General features: G+C 35.1%; 2 protein-coding genes across 3 annotated transcripts; both read left to right on the top strand.

The window, feature by feature from the left end:
* The first annotated feature begins 7,538 nt into the window (after positions 1-7,538).
* On the top strand, positions 7,539-8,585 carry LOC112743149 (uncharacterized). Its single transcript, XM_025792361.1, has 2 exons — positions 7,539-7,968; positions 8,059-8,585. The coding sequence occupies exons 1-2, from the start codon at positions 7,539-7,541 to the stop codon at positions 8,583-8,585; spliced, it is 957 nt and encodes a 318-aa protein (XP_025648146.1).
* Positions 8,586-10,211: 1,626 nt separating this feature from the next.
* Positions 10,212-16,079, top strand: LOC112744034 (uncharacterized). Of its 2 annotated transcripts, XM_029292277.2 has the most exons (14): positions 10,284-10,593; positions 11,074-11,732; positions 11,831-11,936; positions 12,030-12,068; positions 12,175-12,267; positions 12,373-12,489; positions 12,989-13,084; positions 13,391-13,504; positions 13,758-13,811; positions 14,077-14,124; positions 14,352-14,502; positions 14,653-14,818; positions 14,999-15,068; positions 15,232-16,079. In XM_029292277.2, exons 3-14 carry the CDS (start codon positions 11,871-11,873, stop codon positions 15,484-15,486), a joined length of 1,269 nt encoding a protein of 422 aa, XP_029148110.1. In that variant the 5' UTR covers positions 10,284-10,593; positions 11,074-11,732; positions 11,831-11,870; the 3' UTR covers positions 15,487-16,079. The 2 variants fall into 2 exon arrangements, with proteins under 2 accessions (XP_025649285.1, XP_029148110.1); XM_025793500.3 differs by lacking the exon at positions 11,074-11,732 and having other exon boundaries at positions 10,212-10,593.
* Positions 16,080-17,838: the final 1,759 nt, after the last annotated feature.

Genomic DNA, 17,838 nt, shown 5'->3' on the forward strand with positions numbered 1-17,838 from the left:
AGAGTTATGATGGTAGCGTGCCGGTTTTGTGCGAGGAGCACAAAACGCATCCACGCGTATGCGTGGCTGACGCGCACGCGTCACCCTACCTCTCTGATTTCCATGCGTACGCATGGACGACGCTCACGCTTCTCTCCCTTTTCCGCTTTCCACGCGTGCGCATGGGCGACGCCCACGCGTGGCACTATTTTCAACAAATATGAGTTTTGTGTTTTTAAAACCGAATTTCAAACGTCTAAGCCTCCATTTTCATCCTTTTAGTCTTAAATGTTTATAATATGCCTAGTAATGAAAAGAAGCTAGGACATGTGGTAACTTATGAATGAAGTAAAGTGAGAATCAATAATGAATGATGAGTAATGATGATTGTATGAGTTGCTGAGGATGATGGTGAAAGTGTAGACATTGAATTATGGCTGAGTATGTGTATGTATACGATTAATGATTAAATGAATATGATTGATTGAGAAAGCTTGAATATGTGGCGAGTATGCCGGAGATGCATATATGATTAATGAATGAATGTGGTAAATGAATAATGATGGAAAATATTTAATGTGAGTATGCTTGTGTTTTCTCTCTGGTTGTAAGGGTGATAGGGCATTGATACCCTCTAATGGTGACAGGGTACATATACCCTCTAATGATGACAGGGTACAGATACCCTCTAATGGTGACAGGGCACGAATTTCCTCTAATGGTAATAAGGCGCAACAGAGAGACTGTGCCCAGGTAGTAGGCAATGGCGTTGTCCACTTGCTCTGAGTATGATATGGGGAAGGAGAATTATGATAAATGAGTTTAATTATGGAGTTTTGAATGAATGTATGTCTGTGATACCTGGGTAGTAGCAAGGGTCGTGGTTTGTCCCGCTTGCTCTGAGTCATTGTTTGAGAATTGGTAATAATGAATAGTGATTATGAATGAATGTGTATTTGTAATACCTGGGTAGTAGCAAGGGTTGTGGTTCGTTTCGCTTGTTCCAGGTTAATGTTTGAGATTTGATAACAATGATGATTGATATTAAACTGAATGAATGTATATTCTGATATCCTGGGTAGTAGCAAGGGTTGTGGTTCGTCCCACTTGCTCTAGGTCAGAGATTGTGACGCCTGGGTAGTAGGGGCAGTAGTGGTGATTCCACTCGCTCCAGGTTGAGCTTTTAAACACCCGCCTGAGTAATAGCCGCAGTAGTGGTTGTTCCACTGGCTCTAAGTTAAGCGGGTAGTATCAAAGGGGTTGTAGCTCAATCCTACTTGCTCCGCATGGGTGTTTCAGTCCATGGTTAGCTACCAGGACGTGTCGGGTTGGCTATATAACTAACAGATGATATCATCAGCCATAAGGCAGGCATTCATCATTTGCATATGTTTGAATTGTTTGGGTTTGCCTATTTATTTTGGATTGCTATATCACATATGCTATGTTACCTGATTTTGTGCTACTTGTTCTACTTGTACCTTATTGTGTATTACTTGTCTGTATTGCTTGTGTTTGTACAACTGAGAGGTCCCTCATGCTGGTGTCGGTTGACGCTGAGGGCTGTTCTTGTTGAGATTGAGTAATGATATGATTAATTTAAGCTGATGATTATTGAATGAAGTAATTTGAGTTCCCTAGGTAGACGCAGTGGAGTGATTTCACTTGCTCCAAGTTGATAATGAGATAATATGAGCTCTCTGGGTAGACGCAGTAAAGTGATTTCACTTGTTTCAAGTGAGGATATGAGGTATTGATATATGATTGTTGAGACAGAATAGTTGGTGGTGGTTTTGTTTATGATTCTGATTCTGATATGTTGGAGAGTTATAAGGTTGGGAAGCATGAGGAAGAGCAATTAGATTTAGCATTCCCTTATGACAGTTGCCTATTTATGGATTACTGAGAATATAGGGTGAATATTGGGTGAAAGGAAGTTTAGGATGCTTAGTGAGTTTTTATTACAATGCATTGTATTTATTTGACACTTTTACTATACTAGGAACCCATGGGTCGAGGGTTTTCATTCCGTATATATCTCTTGTTTTTCAGATACAGATCCAGGTGCTCAGAAGTGAGCCGTGGTTCATCTGAGAGATGACGAAGATCTTTATATTCTCTACTTTATATTTTGCTTAGAACCTCTCCACCTTTATTTTGAAAGGCTTATATTATGTATTAAATTCTTTTGAACTTGCCTATAGAGGCCCTTGTGTATCATTTGGGAGAGAATAGGAGATATGGTTGTCAAACTGCTTTTATATTATACCCTAGCCGGTTTAAACTTCGCGGGTCGCGACTAGTGGCTATTTACTTATGTTATATATCTATATACTGTCCTTCTCTTATTCTCCTTTATGCCCTTATCTATATATCGCTTTCAACTTCACGCTTTATCTTTTAGTTGTCGATACGTGAGTGATACAACTTCGCGATTTTATTTTTACTCTTTTCAGGCTTCTCGATTAATAATCCTTTCAATTTACTTATATTTATGTATTAAAAATCAACCTTGAGAGTCGTACCACCTTATTATTATTGACTTATGACTCGAGCATAAGGATTTGAATATTAGAGTGTTACATCTTTACTTTTCTGTTCTACAACAAATAAAATTAATAAAATAATATAATTCAAATAAGTTCATAAAATTATAAAAAAATATATTAAATTATACTTAAATATAATTAAAAATAATTTTGTAATATTATTCACATAAAAAATATATTATTATTATAAGCATATTTTTTTAGTTTTTTTATTTAGTTTCAAATTTTTACCGCTTATTTGTTTAATTTATATTTCGATTTCTCTTCATTTAAATATTTATTACATATGATTTGGAGGGAATACTAATGTTGTGATTAATAATTAGAATCAAGATTCAATTGTTTTAAAAAAAATTGATGTTGAGTTAATTTTAAACTCTTTCACATGAAAATAATAACTAAAAATCTTATTATTTGATTTTTTTATCTACAGAGACCCTTGTCTTCTTAGCCAATGAAAACTTTTGTCTCCTATAATTTTTTGGGTAAAACACATAATTAAACCAAACCCAACTCAATATTATACCATTCACCTAAATGAAAAAACGTTACATAGATCTCCCCAATCACCTCTTTATGTAAAACGAATGAGTCAGACTAGATTTAACTCTCTATGTAAATCTAATCAGCCTGTTTCGATTTATGCATGCATGGATGCTGTCCTAATAAATCTAATCACCCTGTTTTAATTTACTAGGACAGCATGCCTGCTTGCATAAATCGAAACATGGTGATTAGATTTACTAGTATAACATGAATGCATGCATAAATCGAAACAGGCTGATTAGATTTACATAGAGAGCTAAATCTAATCTGCTTCATTCGATTTACATAGAGAGGTGATTGGAGAGATCCATGTAATATTTTTTATTTGGGTGAATTGTATAATATTGAGTTAAATTTGGTTTAATTGTGTATTTTATCTTAATTTTTTTTATAAAAATAATTTAATTTTATAATTTTTTTGTGCCATAATCTATAATATCAAGACAAAACCTACAAAATTTTAAAAGATTTATATTCGCATAATGTTATATTACGGGTAAAAACACCTAGTTATAATTTAAATTTTAAAAATTTTGTAATTTAAATTATATCTAATCCAAATTTTGCATTCACATTTTAGGTTTTAAAAATGTTAAATAATTATTAATTTTTTTTAAAAAAATCAAATAAGTTAATCAAATTAAATTGCAGTAGTTTGAATTAGATAGATTTAAAGCAAATTCAAATCGATACAATGTAAATTTTGTAATTATTTAAATAAAATTGTATTAGATCGAAAAATAAAACTAAACTGAAACTATCCAAATCATAAGAAATTATATAAAAAATCTAAATTATTGATGGAAAATCTACGTAAATATTATTTTTTTAGTTGTTTTGATCTTGTCAATTGTCATTACAAATGAGATATGTGTAAACATGATTTTTTTTAAATTCTGTTTGTAAATAAGATATTTATATACCTATTTCATTTTTATTGAGAACGAAATAAGTAATAGAGTATAAAAATACATACATATTGATAACGTATCGGTAAAAATACTTTTCTTTACCCTTTACATTATCAATTATCATTCAAAAAAATAATGTAAATGCTTACAACTTTTTTTAGTTTACTTTTTTGGGCGACTAAAATCTCAAAGTGGTCTCTGAGATTGGGCGAGTTACCCATAATCGTCCTTGATTTTCAAAATTTTCTAACAGTGTTCCTCACATTCAGCTCCGGGACCCATAATTGCCCTGCGACCCTTTCCGGCGCACAGTCAGCAAATGGAGTAATGATCTGGCACCTCCCATGCCATGCTGGAGCCTAGTGAAACGACGCAGTATCGATTTGGCGCCCAATGAAAAAGTAAACGACGTCGTTCATGCATTGGAGCCCTTGAAAATGGTTTGCCTTCACCATATTTGTTTGAACACTCTCACACTTCGTCTCCTCTCCTCCACGCTCAGTCTTCGTCTTCCCATTCTCTCATCAATGACACCGAGTTAGCTTCGTCTTCCCGTCTCCTCCACTGTCACACTTCGTTTGAAGAGTTTGGTGTTCCTTTGGAGGCAAGTGGTTTCTCTGTCTTCTCCATCGTTGAAGGTATGTGTTGGTTGAAATAATTTTCGAATTTATTTCCTGAATCAATATATGATGAAGGTGTATCATTGCGTTGTTAGTGTGTTGGGTTGTCCTAGAGTTTTATGGCTGCATTACCCTAAAGAATTGTATTTAAGGATTTTTGTTAGGGCAAAGGGTTTGGTGTGTATATGCTCTGTTTTTTGACAATGAAACAGAGATTTTTTCAATATTGGGTTAATGCATGGTGGTGACTGTGATATTAAATCATAGGTTTTTAATATGATGTTGAAGTCCTCTGTCACGATTGTGTGTGATTTAATGGTTTTGAGTTGTTGGTGCAGATGGATGTGTTATTGGATATAATGTTTCATCATGGAGGAAACTTTGAGAAAGATGATGAAGAAAAATTGAGGTATACCCATGATAAGTTAACTTGCCTAGGTGATTTGGATGAGGATACCTTGGACGTTTTCTTCATAAGGAATTATTACAAGGAGTTAGGCTATGACAAGATCCTTCATTGTTGGTGGCTAGTCCCCAGGAGGACGTTAGAAACTAGATTAAGGAATCTAAACAGTGACGACGAGCTTAGGGAGATGTGTTTCCTTGCTCACAAGAATAATGGATTGGTGGATGTGTATTTTGAGCATGGGGTGTTATCTCCAGATTATTTACAAGATCAGGAGAAAAAGGTAGGCATGAACAATACAGAAGTAAATGTTGCAGAAGAAGAAGGTGCTACGGTCACTCCTAATGACAAAACGAGGAACCCCAGCAATCAATCCCCCCAAAACAAGCCAACGCCTGTCAACACCATTGACATTCCGAACCCTCCTATTAATCCAATACCTCCTACTAATCCAACACCTCCAACTAAGCCAAAATCTCTCACGAATCCAAAATCTCCAAGTCAGGAGAAGCCTCATGCCAATCCAAAAGATCAATCTCAGGCAAAGCCTCCTAATAATCAAAAGCCAAAACTTCCCACTAATCCAAAGTCGAAGCCTCCTACTAATCAAAAGCCAAAACCTACTACTAATTCAAAGCCGAAGCCTCCTACCAAGCCTATTCTCCCTAAAAGTGTGTCAACAGCAACACCCAACTCCACACCCAAATCCACCCTCAAGAAGAAAACGACAACAACCACCCATAATTTTAGGCCTTGTACGAGGAGTGTTGCTAAGGGAAAGGCAGTGATGCAAGCACGACAGGAGGGAGGTGATGCACTATCCTCTGATTCATATGATAGTGACGAAGATAGTTTGTATAAGCCAAGGACCGAAGATAGTTCTTCTAACGATGATGATTATGATAATGATGTTTGTAAGGCTAAGACTGTTAAAAAAGACATCAGATTTAAACATGCTCCTGCTGATGCATTTGTTAAGGATAAAGACCAAGTTACTATTGAGGATGATGCATTTGTTGAGGAGGTCTTAGATGGGGATGTGGACCTATGCTTTGTGGGAGGAACATGGGATGATGCATATAATGCATACGATCCAGGGGCTGACTCAGACAGGGCAAACTCATGGCATTCTGAAGAAATGAAGACTCTCCCGAATTCATAGGATGAGGGGACAGATGAGGAGTCCGAAGATGTTTGTCCTGTGTTTAGAGAAGGTATAAGGTTTGGAGAACTGTAACTGGAAGTTGGCATGAAATTCAACACAAAATGGGACTTTAAGGAGGCTGTTAGGGAGTTCACAATCCAAGAGGGCAGACGGATTAGGTTTAGGAAGAATGACAATGTGAGGATGAGGGCTACTTGTAAAGTGAAAGGATGTCCATGGGTTGTGTATGCATCAAGGGATCATGAAGATACTTGTTGGCAAATAAAGACCTTCGTTAATGATCATACATGCCCAAGGGAGGATAAGAACAGGGCAGCTAACAGAAATTGGGTGGCGAGCAAACTAGTAAAGAAGGTTAGGAAGTGCCCAAATTTCAAGCATTGTGATGCTGCCACTTACTTCAAGTCAAGGTTTTGACTTGTCCTTAAACAAGAACTCAATATCAAGGGCCCTCTTTGATGCAAGAAATGTGGTGTTCGGGGATAAAAAGGAACAATACAAAATGCTGAGGGATTATGGTCTTACACTTCTTAAGACTAATCCTGGATCAACAGTTGAAATTTGTTGCACTCCCCAACCAGAATCTGATCCAGTGTTTGAAAAAATGTATGTGTGCTTGAATGGATGCAAGAATGGTTTCAAAGCCGGATGCCAACCGTTGATTGGACTGGACGGTGCTTTCCTAAAAACTCAATTTGGTGGGCAAATTCTGTCGGCAGTGAGGGCAGGATGCTAATCACCATATCTACATCATAGCGTGGGCAATTGTTGGCGTAGAAAACAAGGAGAATTGGAAGTGGTTTCTTGAGTTGCTACACCAAGACCTTGGAGACTATAGGCAACATGGGTGGTGCTTTATATCTGACATGCAGAAGGTATTTTTTTATTCATGAGTATGTAAGAATAAGGTGCATTGATATCCATGAGTAGAGCTGAAAATTGTGTGCATTGTTATCTCCTCCATGTGTTGAACATCTATGCTGTTTATTCATCAGGGAATTGTATGCATTGTTATTCATGTCTATGCTGAATTTTAATACTTAGGATAAGGAACGATAGATATGATGGACCTATATAAGTATCATTTATCAAAATCAGGGACTATTATGTGTAAATTATCAAAAGTCAGGGACTATTATGGTGAGCGTGAATGAGAGTTAGGGACTATTATGCTGATATGGTATATGGTTTTGTACCCAGGGTTTGTTGTCGGCAATGGAAGAGGTGATGGCACGGGTTCATTACCACTTTTGTGTTTGGCACTTGTGGAGGAATTTTAACAAACAATGGAAGGATTTACAACTAAGATTCTTGCTGTGGGAGTGTGCACGAGTCACCACATATCAAGAGTTTAGAGACAATATGGACAAGATCAAGCGCATCAACGAGGATGCATGGGCATATCTATCGCAGTGGGGAGGAGAACATTGGACCAGGAGTCAATTTAGTCACAGGCCTAAATTGGATAGCATATGTAATAATACGTGTGAGGTATTCAACTCAAAAATTAAAGAGGCTAGGGCCAAGCCAATCATTACTTTACTTGAAGGTGTGAGAATGTTTGTCATGAGAACAATAGCGAAGAACAAGGTTAAATTAGCTAATCATGTGGGTAAGTTGCCGCCGATAATTCACAGTCGTTTGGAGAAAGTGAGAAAAGAGTCAAAACATTGGCACCCAATATGGACAAGTGATACTGGTTATGAGAAATTTGAGGTACATGGTTACCCAGCCAACCATGTTGTTGATCTAGGAAAGCACCTTTGCACATGTCAATTTTGGATGTTGACAGGTTGATTTTATTATGTGGAAAGTAACATTTATTCATACATTACTACCATACAGTAAGTACTAACTTGATTCATTGCTGTTTTGGATGTAGGAATACCCTGTGTACATACCTGTGCTGCACTAGCTAGGGTGAACAAAAATCCAGAGAATTTTTGCCACAAACTAGTTACTATGGAATCCTATAGGGAGACATATCAGCATCATATCAATCCCATTCCTGGGCAGAAATTCTGGGAGGTTTCAGAATCTCTTAAGCCCCAACCACCAAAGATTAAGAGGGGGCCAGGTAAGTTACAACAAAAAAGGAGGATGGACACAGACGAAGCTAAAGGTGGCCATAAGAAATCCAAACCCACTTCCACCAAAGACAACACAAACCTAAAGAGGCAGCTTGCACCATTCACATGCAGCTACTGTGGGGAGAAGGGTCACACAAAGAGGGGTTGTAAAGAGAAGAAATTAGCAGATGCTGCTGCTGTTGCTGCTGCAAAAGCAGAAGCTGCTGCTAAGAATACAGGTGGAGCTGAAGCTAATGTTGTTAAACATGGACCGAATGCTGCTGATGACACCAATGTTGGTAAAGATGCTCCAGCTGGCTCTACAAACACTAATGTCTAACCAGTTGAAGTTGAGCTTTCTCAACCAATTTACTTTGAACCAGAGAAGTCGCAGCAGGTAATTAATTTATTTTTCATCTAATGACAACTTGTAAACTGTTTAGTGTTATGTAATTAAAAGCGCATCCTCTGATATACTACAATTCTTGTAGGCTGCTAAAGTATGTACCATCACTAAGTCAAGACCGGATAAGCTGCCACCAAAGAGAAAATCATCTAACTCGCCAACTTCTGTCCATGCGCCAATTAATCCCATGCAAGGTGCTAGCTCCGGAACAGCTGCAAGACTTGGCAGTATCCTCAAGTTCATTTCCACTCCAGGATTCAAGGCACCTAGGAAGAAAAATTGAAGATTTTTGTATAACATGCTTGTTGTGTTGGAAGTTATTTTGTATAAGACAATTTGCAAGTAATTTTGTATAACATGCTTGTTCGGTTAGGTTCACTTTGTGTTTATGACTACTTTATTACCAGACATATGGTTATGTTTATTTTGTTAGCAGCACCTTGCTTATGGTTTTGTAAGACACTCAAAAACTTATGACTCATGACTTTGTTGATTTAAAATGATTAATATATTTTGCTATTGCTATATTTTGCTATTGCTATATATCCAGATTACCTTTAGTGGTATAAAAACAGTTAATATCTCCAAAAGGTTGGCTAACACAGTTAGATATTGAGCAACTTTTTTTCATTCATGCAAATATTACACATATGATCTCAATCGCATCATTACTCAATATTGAGTTCAAAGTTTGCAAAATACCACTAGTAAGAACAACAACATTACAGAAACAACCAGAAATAATAATTTGATCATAAACTTTTGACTCCTAACATCAGATTCTAATTTTTCAGCCTCCAACCTTTTGCCATCTTCTGGTCATCATTGTAGTTAACACTTTCTGATTTTGCAGGCACAACCTCTTGCCCAACATCTGCCCAAACAAACAAACCACACCATCTTTTACCAATTGTCTGCAATCAACAAATGTTTCAATAACCAAATTAGAAGTTGGGGAACGAATGAAAAATCAGGAAAAATCAACAATTACAGCTAACATTATAATTTGGGAACCCAAAAAAGCGCTTATTTGGGTTGGAATTTGTCCCAGACCACCGGAGCACAGGTCGGCAGCCGCAACCACACCATTCTGGTACACGCGTAGCCCTGCTACGATTTTGGGTCTTCGCCCTGTATCCATTGCTTGTTGACCGTATCGAGCTCCCATTGGCTTGCCTTTACCTCCAAACATTGCTTCAGAGCATCAATGGAATCTCCGTTAAATCACAATAGTGGACCACAATTATGGGACGAAGGAGAAGGGAAGAAGAGATACTACATATAATAATCATTCTTAGCTTTTAGGGTTTTAATGGGATCAGGACCACATTGGGTAGAAAATTAAGATTTGCCACGTCAGCTAGCCGTTGTTGGCTCCAGCATGGCATGGGAGGTGCCAGATCATTACTCCGTTTACTGACTGTGCGCTGAAAAGGGTCGCAGGGCAACTATGGGTCTCAGAACTAAATGTGAAGGACACAATTAGAAAATTTTAAAAGTCAAGGACGATTATGGGTAATTCGCCCAATCTTAGGACCACTTTGGGGTTTTAGTCTTTTTGGGCACACAAAATGCAGTCACTTCCAAATTTTAAAGTCATAGTATAAATCGGAATCCTTTCATTACAGTGACAAAGAAAGAGTGGGGGGTGTAATTATATTATTAATAACAACTCTGCCACTGCCACGGTTTCTCTGTTTTTTGTTTTGTTTTGTTTTTTTTTTTGGTTTTTTCTTCTCCAAATCTTCATTTGCCAACAATGCAAGCAAGCAACCTGCTTTGAAATCGACGCAACCATCTTCTTCATCATCCCAATTGCAATTATTCATTCATTTATTCATTCCATTGTGTCATGTTTAGCGTGATTTGCGCCTCAAAAGTTCCCCACAATTCTGCTCTCAGATCTGACTCTCCCCCTCTCTGACCATAGCAACAGCAACAGGTAACTGATCTGATTCAATCCCATCTTCTTTTTGTTATTATTATTATTTGAATTTCAGATGTAATATGGGATTCTGAATGATGGGTTGCTGCCAAGTTTTGATTTTGCTGCCTCCCATGACCTGGGGTTTTTGTTTTTCATCCCTTGCTCTGTTATTTTGCACTCTGTGTGACATGATGTGGCTGGATAGTGCTACTTGGAGATATGTTGGGATTCTGTTTGTTGCTAGCTTTAAGATTTGTTGGAGGATTGGGAAAATGGATTTCACTGATGTTAAAGTGCTAGCTAAATTCATGAGCTCTTGTTATTGTAGTTATGGAGTTTTGGTTCTTGTTGATTGTGGTGTGTACTGAATAATTGGAATTATATTATAGTGCATGCCAAATTTCTGAGCTCTCTGCATTGATTTTTGATGTGGAAAGTAGGTTGATTTGAGTGGGGGTTTGGGATTGAGATTGGATTTTGTATGATATAATGCAGGGGGCATTCTCTTCAGCAGCTTGGAACTCCATTTCCATGAATTCTGGTTGGATATGATGAACAGTTGAACACCCTGTTTCAAGTGTCCATAGTTGATAATTGATTACTCCAAGGAATTTGGAGTTCTGGTTGGATAATACAACAATAGCCATAACTAGCAATTTTCATGTTGATTGAAGTTGCCCATATGAATCAAACAACATCGTAGTGTTTTACCTGGATAATGCTGCTACTATTTTATTGACTAGTACTGAATCATTGGTATGTATAGTAGGTGTGACTATGGTGGTTGTGTTGTATGAGAAGATTTAAAGACACCTCGTTAGCGGCAGACATCGACCAATTTTCTATATATCCTGACCATAACGTTAGGAGTAGAAGCTTAATAACCGATAATAACTAATTAAACTTTTGAAGCAAATATAAAGCAATTTAGACAAGACTCCGAAAACAATGGAGTTACTAGTTACAGTGGCTTTTCGTTATCATCTTTAGTAGAGCATGCATTTCTAAATGCTTGTCATGGACAACTAGACATGAATCAGAATTATGTTAAAAGTGTGAGCTCCACTAGTGGTGAAAAAGATGCTAGGATTTATGCTGTGTTTGCAAGTGCAGACCATCTTTGATGCACTTAGATTCAATTTTGTTTCTGTTTGGTAACTCCCTCCCCTAACCTTATCCCAAAAGCTTTGTTTTCTTTTCGTTTTATATTCACATCCTCATTTTGATTGCTAATTTTTATAATTTTTTTCAGCTGAAACCTGAAGGTCCTATAATTGAATAGTGCTGATACAATGAAGAACATAGTGGCACCTATGGAAAAGGCTTTGCCTTCTCCCACTTTTCTATGGAGATTCAAGGTCTGTTAAAATATCATCTATAAATTACGAATGAGTTCTAAATACTACTCCCTTAGGCCTTAAGTGGTATGTCTTACTCATTTGTTTTTGCAGATGGTACTCTTTCTGATGTGGGGACTTACTTGCTGCAAGGTCAGAACCTATCTTTTCGCTTTTCTAACATCTATATTCTTCCCTTGTACCAGTGAATTTCTTTACCTATTTCACACCTCTCACTTTTTTCCTGCCCTTGCACCAGGTTGGTTGGGACTCTGTCATGAGAATGGATGCGAATTTGCGAGATCTGTTTTTATATGAGGCATTTTTGTATTATAACCCTCTCCTTCTTGTGGTAAGTTATACATGGATTCTTTTATATGTAATTATGTATATATCATACATTGAACACAATTTTTTTGTGGAACTTTTCCTGATAATTTTATTGTCATTGTTTCAGACTATGATGGTCTGGCTTTGGGGAGTCAATTTGTGGGTATTCCTACAATCAAGTATAAATTATCCGAAGATTTTTGAAATTGATCAAAACCACCTCACTCACAGAGAGATATGGAAGGTAGTTGGATTCTTTTGCATACTTTTGGAAACAAACATTTTTTTACTCAGGGAACATTGTTTGATGATTTAGAGAGAGCTGTTAGTTCATACTAGTACTATGTCATCAGGTAAATGTCACAATTAAAAATAACTGAAGTCTATAAACTATGAATATAATAATATGAGGTGCCAATATCTCCCATGCCCATCTTTCTAATATTTGAATATATATAAGACCCAACAAAACCTTCAAGTCAAGACATTTGCAACTTAATCTTCAGATTTAACAACGGTTATGCAAAGTATTCCTTCATTCAGTTTCTCCTTGATTTAATGACTGTCAATCTCCATCTACTTTGTGCTATCTAGCGATATTGATCATAGCAGCTTTGCCCGTTATTCTTGCGTCAATTTGAAATTTTATGCAAAAAAAGCATCATAGAAGTTTTTGCAGTGGTTTGATTTGGATAAAATTTGTCTAAGTTTCTGTCTATTAACCATACTTGTGTTATTTTCAGTGTAGCACTTGGATGACGATTCTTGTCCCTACTAGCATGACTGCCTATCTGTATCTCTATTCTCACGGGGAAGTATCATTAGCTGCATCTCAACCTGTTAAGTATCTCCTATGTTATTTCCTTCTAGCTTTTAAGTTGAATCTGACTTATTGCTTAAACATGACATTCATAAGCATTTTTTACATTCCTTGTCATCTTTTGAGTTACATAAAATGTATGACATGCTTTCACTCTGTGTATGGGCTGCTTTCTGGTTATGAAATTATGTAGACATAAATTACTTTTTTTAAAAGGCAATAAATAACTTTTTCTAGATTCGAGCAAATTAATTGCTTTCTGTGATCTTCTCATGCGAGAATCATTACTACCTTATGTTCTGATCATATTCCCTTCATATTGCAGGTGCTTCTCTACATTCTGTTTGCTGTTATCATGATCTTTCCCTTTGATATTTTCTATTTGTCCTCTCGGTACTTCTTTTTGAGGACATTGTGGCGGATAGCTTTTCCTTTGCAGGCAAGCTTCTTGACTGCCATGAAAACTATGAACTTTTTCGTGTTATACTTGCATTTGGTTAATTTCATAAGAATCTGCGAGGTCCAACCGGTTTTCTTTCTTCTTCTTTTCCTCGCCTTTTCTAGCCTGAGGCTACTAGTTTGAATCAACGATTTTTCTAGTGTACATAAGTTTTTCAGTTGATTTTCTTTCACCTGCCATTTCTATAGCTTATCAACTTGTCTCACTAATAATGGTTTTACTCTTCATACAGCCAATATCGTTTCCTGACTTCTTTGTGGCTGATATTTTAACCTCCATGTCAAAGGTACGGCAAATGATCTAACAGTAAACTTCTTTCTGCATTTTTCCTTTTATTTCATGTCACCTTAAATGTAAATTTATATCTTAGTTGGGCATTCACATTAAAAATGCTTAGAAATTCATGTATTTATTTGTCTAGATTGCCACCTTACTGCTTTGGTCATATGGTAAATGTTAAAGAAACTTACCGCTGTGGTCTACGATACTCTTTGGGTTAATAGTCTCTTCCTCTTTGTATATTTTTGTTCTTAATTATTTACTTCATACAGGTGTTTTCAGATTTGGAGCGATCGGTTTGTAGGATGGTGAACAAACAGGTAATGTATGGTTTTTAAATCAAATGAAAAAAAATATACCAAATTTTCTTTTTCTTTACTGCTATTTACTTGTGAATCTCTACTTTGTTCTTGTGTCTTAAATCTCACGGTACAATATTTTCTTTTCCCACTCTATGTTAGTTTGTTTGGTGATGTCTATTACTTGAATACATAAAAACTTCTTCGACACGGTATTTGAAAGTCTTTTAACTTTCTATGATATGCAGGTCGCCACAATTGCTTGGCTTGAAGCCGATTCGGTCTGTGGTAGTCACTCTGTTGCAATCCCAATGGCTCTTGTTCTTCCTTATTTGTGGCGTTTATTGCAATGTCTTCGTCAGTACAAAGATACCAAAGACAAAACTTGCCTTTTCAATGGTAATTGATCTTTTTGTTTTCAACCCTGCCACCGCGAGCACACTCTTTCATCCAAGTCACATCATTTTTTCACTTTTGTGCTTATTCAACACAACGGTCGAAATTTTTACATTTGATAGTATTCTAACTCCTTTCTTACTTGCTATCCAGCTCTAAAATATTCAACAGCATTCCCAGTGATTTTTCTCTCGGCGCTGAAGTATCACGTCTTCCCCGAGAAATGGACAACTATTTATCGGCCACTGTGGCTATTCTCGAGTTTAATTAATTCGCTCTATTCATTTTACTGGGATATAACCAGAGATTGGGATTTAAGGTACCAAATCTACCTTCTTTCAAATTAATAGTGACAAACATTACAAATTTGCATAGTCACTTTATATCTTAAGCTTAATAAAGATGTTAAACAAATAGATTGAAATGAGCATATAGGTGTGGAACTTACTTCTAATGCCAAGTTTGTGTTATATTGAGAAATTTTTCTCCTTGTCTTCAGTGGCTTTTCGCGCATTTTCAAGTTTAACAGACCAAGTGCAGTTTCGAACGCGCTTCACGGACGACAATGGGTAAGAAAAGCCGATACATCTTATTACAAAGAGAATAGTTCAAACATGTTTAGCCTTGCATAGCATAAGTATCATTACCTTGCACTTGCATATGTTCAAGAAGCATCATTCTTTGAAAGATACAACACGTTTTTATTTCACAAATCTGACTTCTGAGTTGCAGATATACTTTTGGATGATTGGAAGCAACTTTATTCTGCGCGGCTCGTGGACGTACAAACTATCTGCGCATCTCCGGCATAACTACCTGACAGTGTTTGCAATCACTCTTTTGGAGATGTTCCGACGGTTCCAGTGGATCTTCTTCAGAGTTGAAAAGGAGGTGAATAAGACAACACGATCCGGTGGCATTCAACTCGTCGAAAGCGAAAAAGAGGATGAGAAATTGTTAGGCACCACCAACATTCATGATGTATAGAAAAATGATTTAAAAAAAACACATTCATCCAACCAAATTTTGGCAATGTCATCTTCATATATTAGCATCAGCTCTAATTCAATTTTTTATACCAACATGAGGGATTATTCATGCATATATATGCATGAATGTGTAAGTGTAAGATTCATAGAGATATCTCATTCCATTGATGAAGCAGCACTTGGTTGAAACTGAAATGCATGCAAAGATGTTTACTAATGAAAATGAGTTTTAGCAGTTCCCTGAAGAGGAGGAAGCTTGAAATTGAGTGCACATTCAAGAGCTGCAACAAGGTCTACTTTGAGATTGAAGAACATGATGATTTATTTTTTTTTTTAAAGAAAAAAAGGAAAAAAAATTATACATAGTATATTCTTTCCATTTTTTTTTTGTTTAAATTAGATTAGCATTTTTGTAATTAGAAAATGGATACACAAAAGCTTTGTTTGCTTGATTCATCTAAGAGGAACTAGTTAGTATACTTGATATTTAGTTTGAATTTCATAATTTCTACAATATTAAGCAGGTTTTAATTGTCTCAGCATGGATTTGCATACATCATCATGCAATAATAATGCTAATGTTACTCAAAATTTGCTTAGTGCTTGTTTGAGTGTCATTGTGCTTGTTTGGGTGTCATTATTTTGATAAAAAAGATCTTTTTAATGAAAAAATATCTTTTTTTTTTATTTTATTTTTTAGCGTGTTTGGCAAATTTCTAATAGTAAAAGTAAAAGCACTAGAAAAATAAACAATATCTTTTTTGAGAAGTTGTAATTTACATCTTTTTTAAAAAATCTTTTTTCTTTAAAAAAAATGTTTTTCATGTAATAAATAAACAAAAAAGTATTTTTATATTATTATGTTCAAACATAATTGATATATATATATCAAAGATCTTTTTTTACTGAAAAAAAAAGTTTTTTTAGCGTGTTTGACAAATTTCTAGTAATAAAAGTAAAAATACTAAAAAAAAAATAAAAAAATATCTTTTCTGAGAAGTTGTAATTTATATTTTTTTAAAATATATTTTTTCTTTAAAAAAGATTTTTTCATCTAATAAATAAACAAAAAATATTTTTATATTATTATACCCAAACATAATTAATAGATAAAAAGATCTTTTTGTATGAGATATCTAAATATAAAATTACTTTTAATTTTTTATAAGATCTTTAAAAAAAAAAACTCAAAAAAAAAGATCTTTTATTAGAAGCTCATTCAAATAAGCCGTTAGTTTATCCTTGTCCATTGTTCCATATCTATCTTGCTGGTTTGGCCATAATAATAGTAGTTCTTTTTTATTTCTATATGATTCAGGTCTGTTTGGAAAGCTTCAAAAGCTACTGTTTTTAGCTTTTGACTTATAAAAAGTCATATTAATAGTGTTTGGTACAATTTTTTAGATATGCGTTTAATTTCCAAAAAGTTATTTAAGACCTTTTGAAGAAGTTAAAAATTTTGACTTTTCTTCTTTTCAAAAGCTATTTTATCACTTTTATTTAATACACAATTTTAAAATAAATATTTCTATAATAATTTTTCAAATACAAAATAATTTATTTATAAGTTGTTATTAATAAAAATCCTTATATTTTAACCTTTTTTCAAAAGAATTTATTTAAAAGTTTACCCAAACTGATCTTCAAAGTGGTTTGATGAGTCTCTTAAAAATTTGAAATTATTAATAATGTATGAGATTTGGCAATAAAGCATAATTTTTCCTACATTTGGTGATTGGTGCTATTTATTATTAAATTTGACATATATAAGTATAATGGCAAGAGAGATTCTATTTGGTGAAGAATAACAAAGCTATTTTTAATGTTTTATGGAAAGATGTAATAAAATTACATGTCTAAAAATTTAAACTCGTTACTAAAGGTATAAATTATGGCCGAAAATTTTAGATATGGATCGAAATTTGGTGTAATGCCTCAAAATACGATCTGAGTGAAATACGAAAGTATATGTTTCAAATTCCTCGCAATCTAAGAGAAGTTTTTTTTTTTTTTTTTCTGTTATTTATATTTTTTGCTTTTTGCGCGAGAAATTTTTTCGTTTTTTTCCTTGTAGGCTATGAAAATCCTTTTTGCGGTTCAAAATATGATTTGTAAGTGAAAATCGAGAATATAGATTTCAAATTTCTCGTAATCTAAGAAATTTTTTTGTTATTTTTTGCTTTTCACGTGGAATTTTTTTTCATTTTTTCTTCTTATAATCTACGAAAATCCTTTTCGCAATCCGCAAAAAACAGACCAATCTAGACACATGATAGATTGATAGTGCTGAACTTGTTTACGCCAAATCAATCTCATTTCAAAATTAATTTCTAGCCAATACATAGTAATA

Source organism: Arachis hypogaea, chromosome 14 (assembly GCF_003086295.3).
Source record: "Arachis hypogaea cultivar Tifrunner chromosome 14, arahy.Tifrunner.gnm2.J5K5, whole genome shotgun sequence".
Classification (NCBI taxonomy): domain Eukaryota; kingdom Viridiplantae; phylum Streptophyta; class Magnoliopsida; order Fabales; family Fabaceae; genus Arachis; species Arachis hypogaea.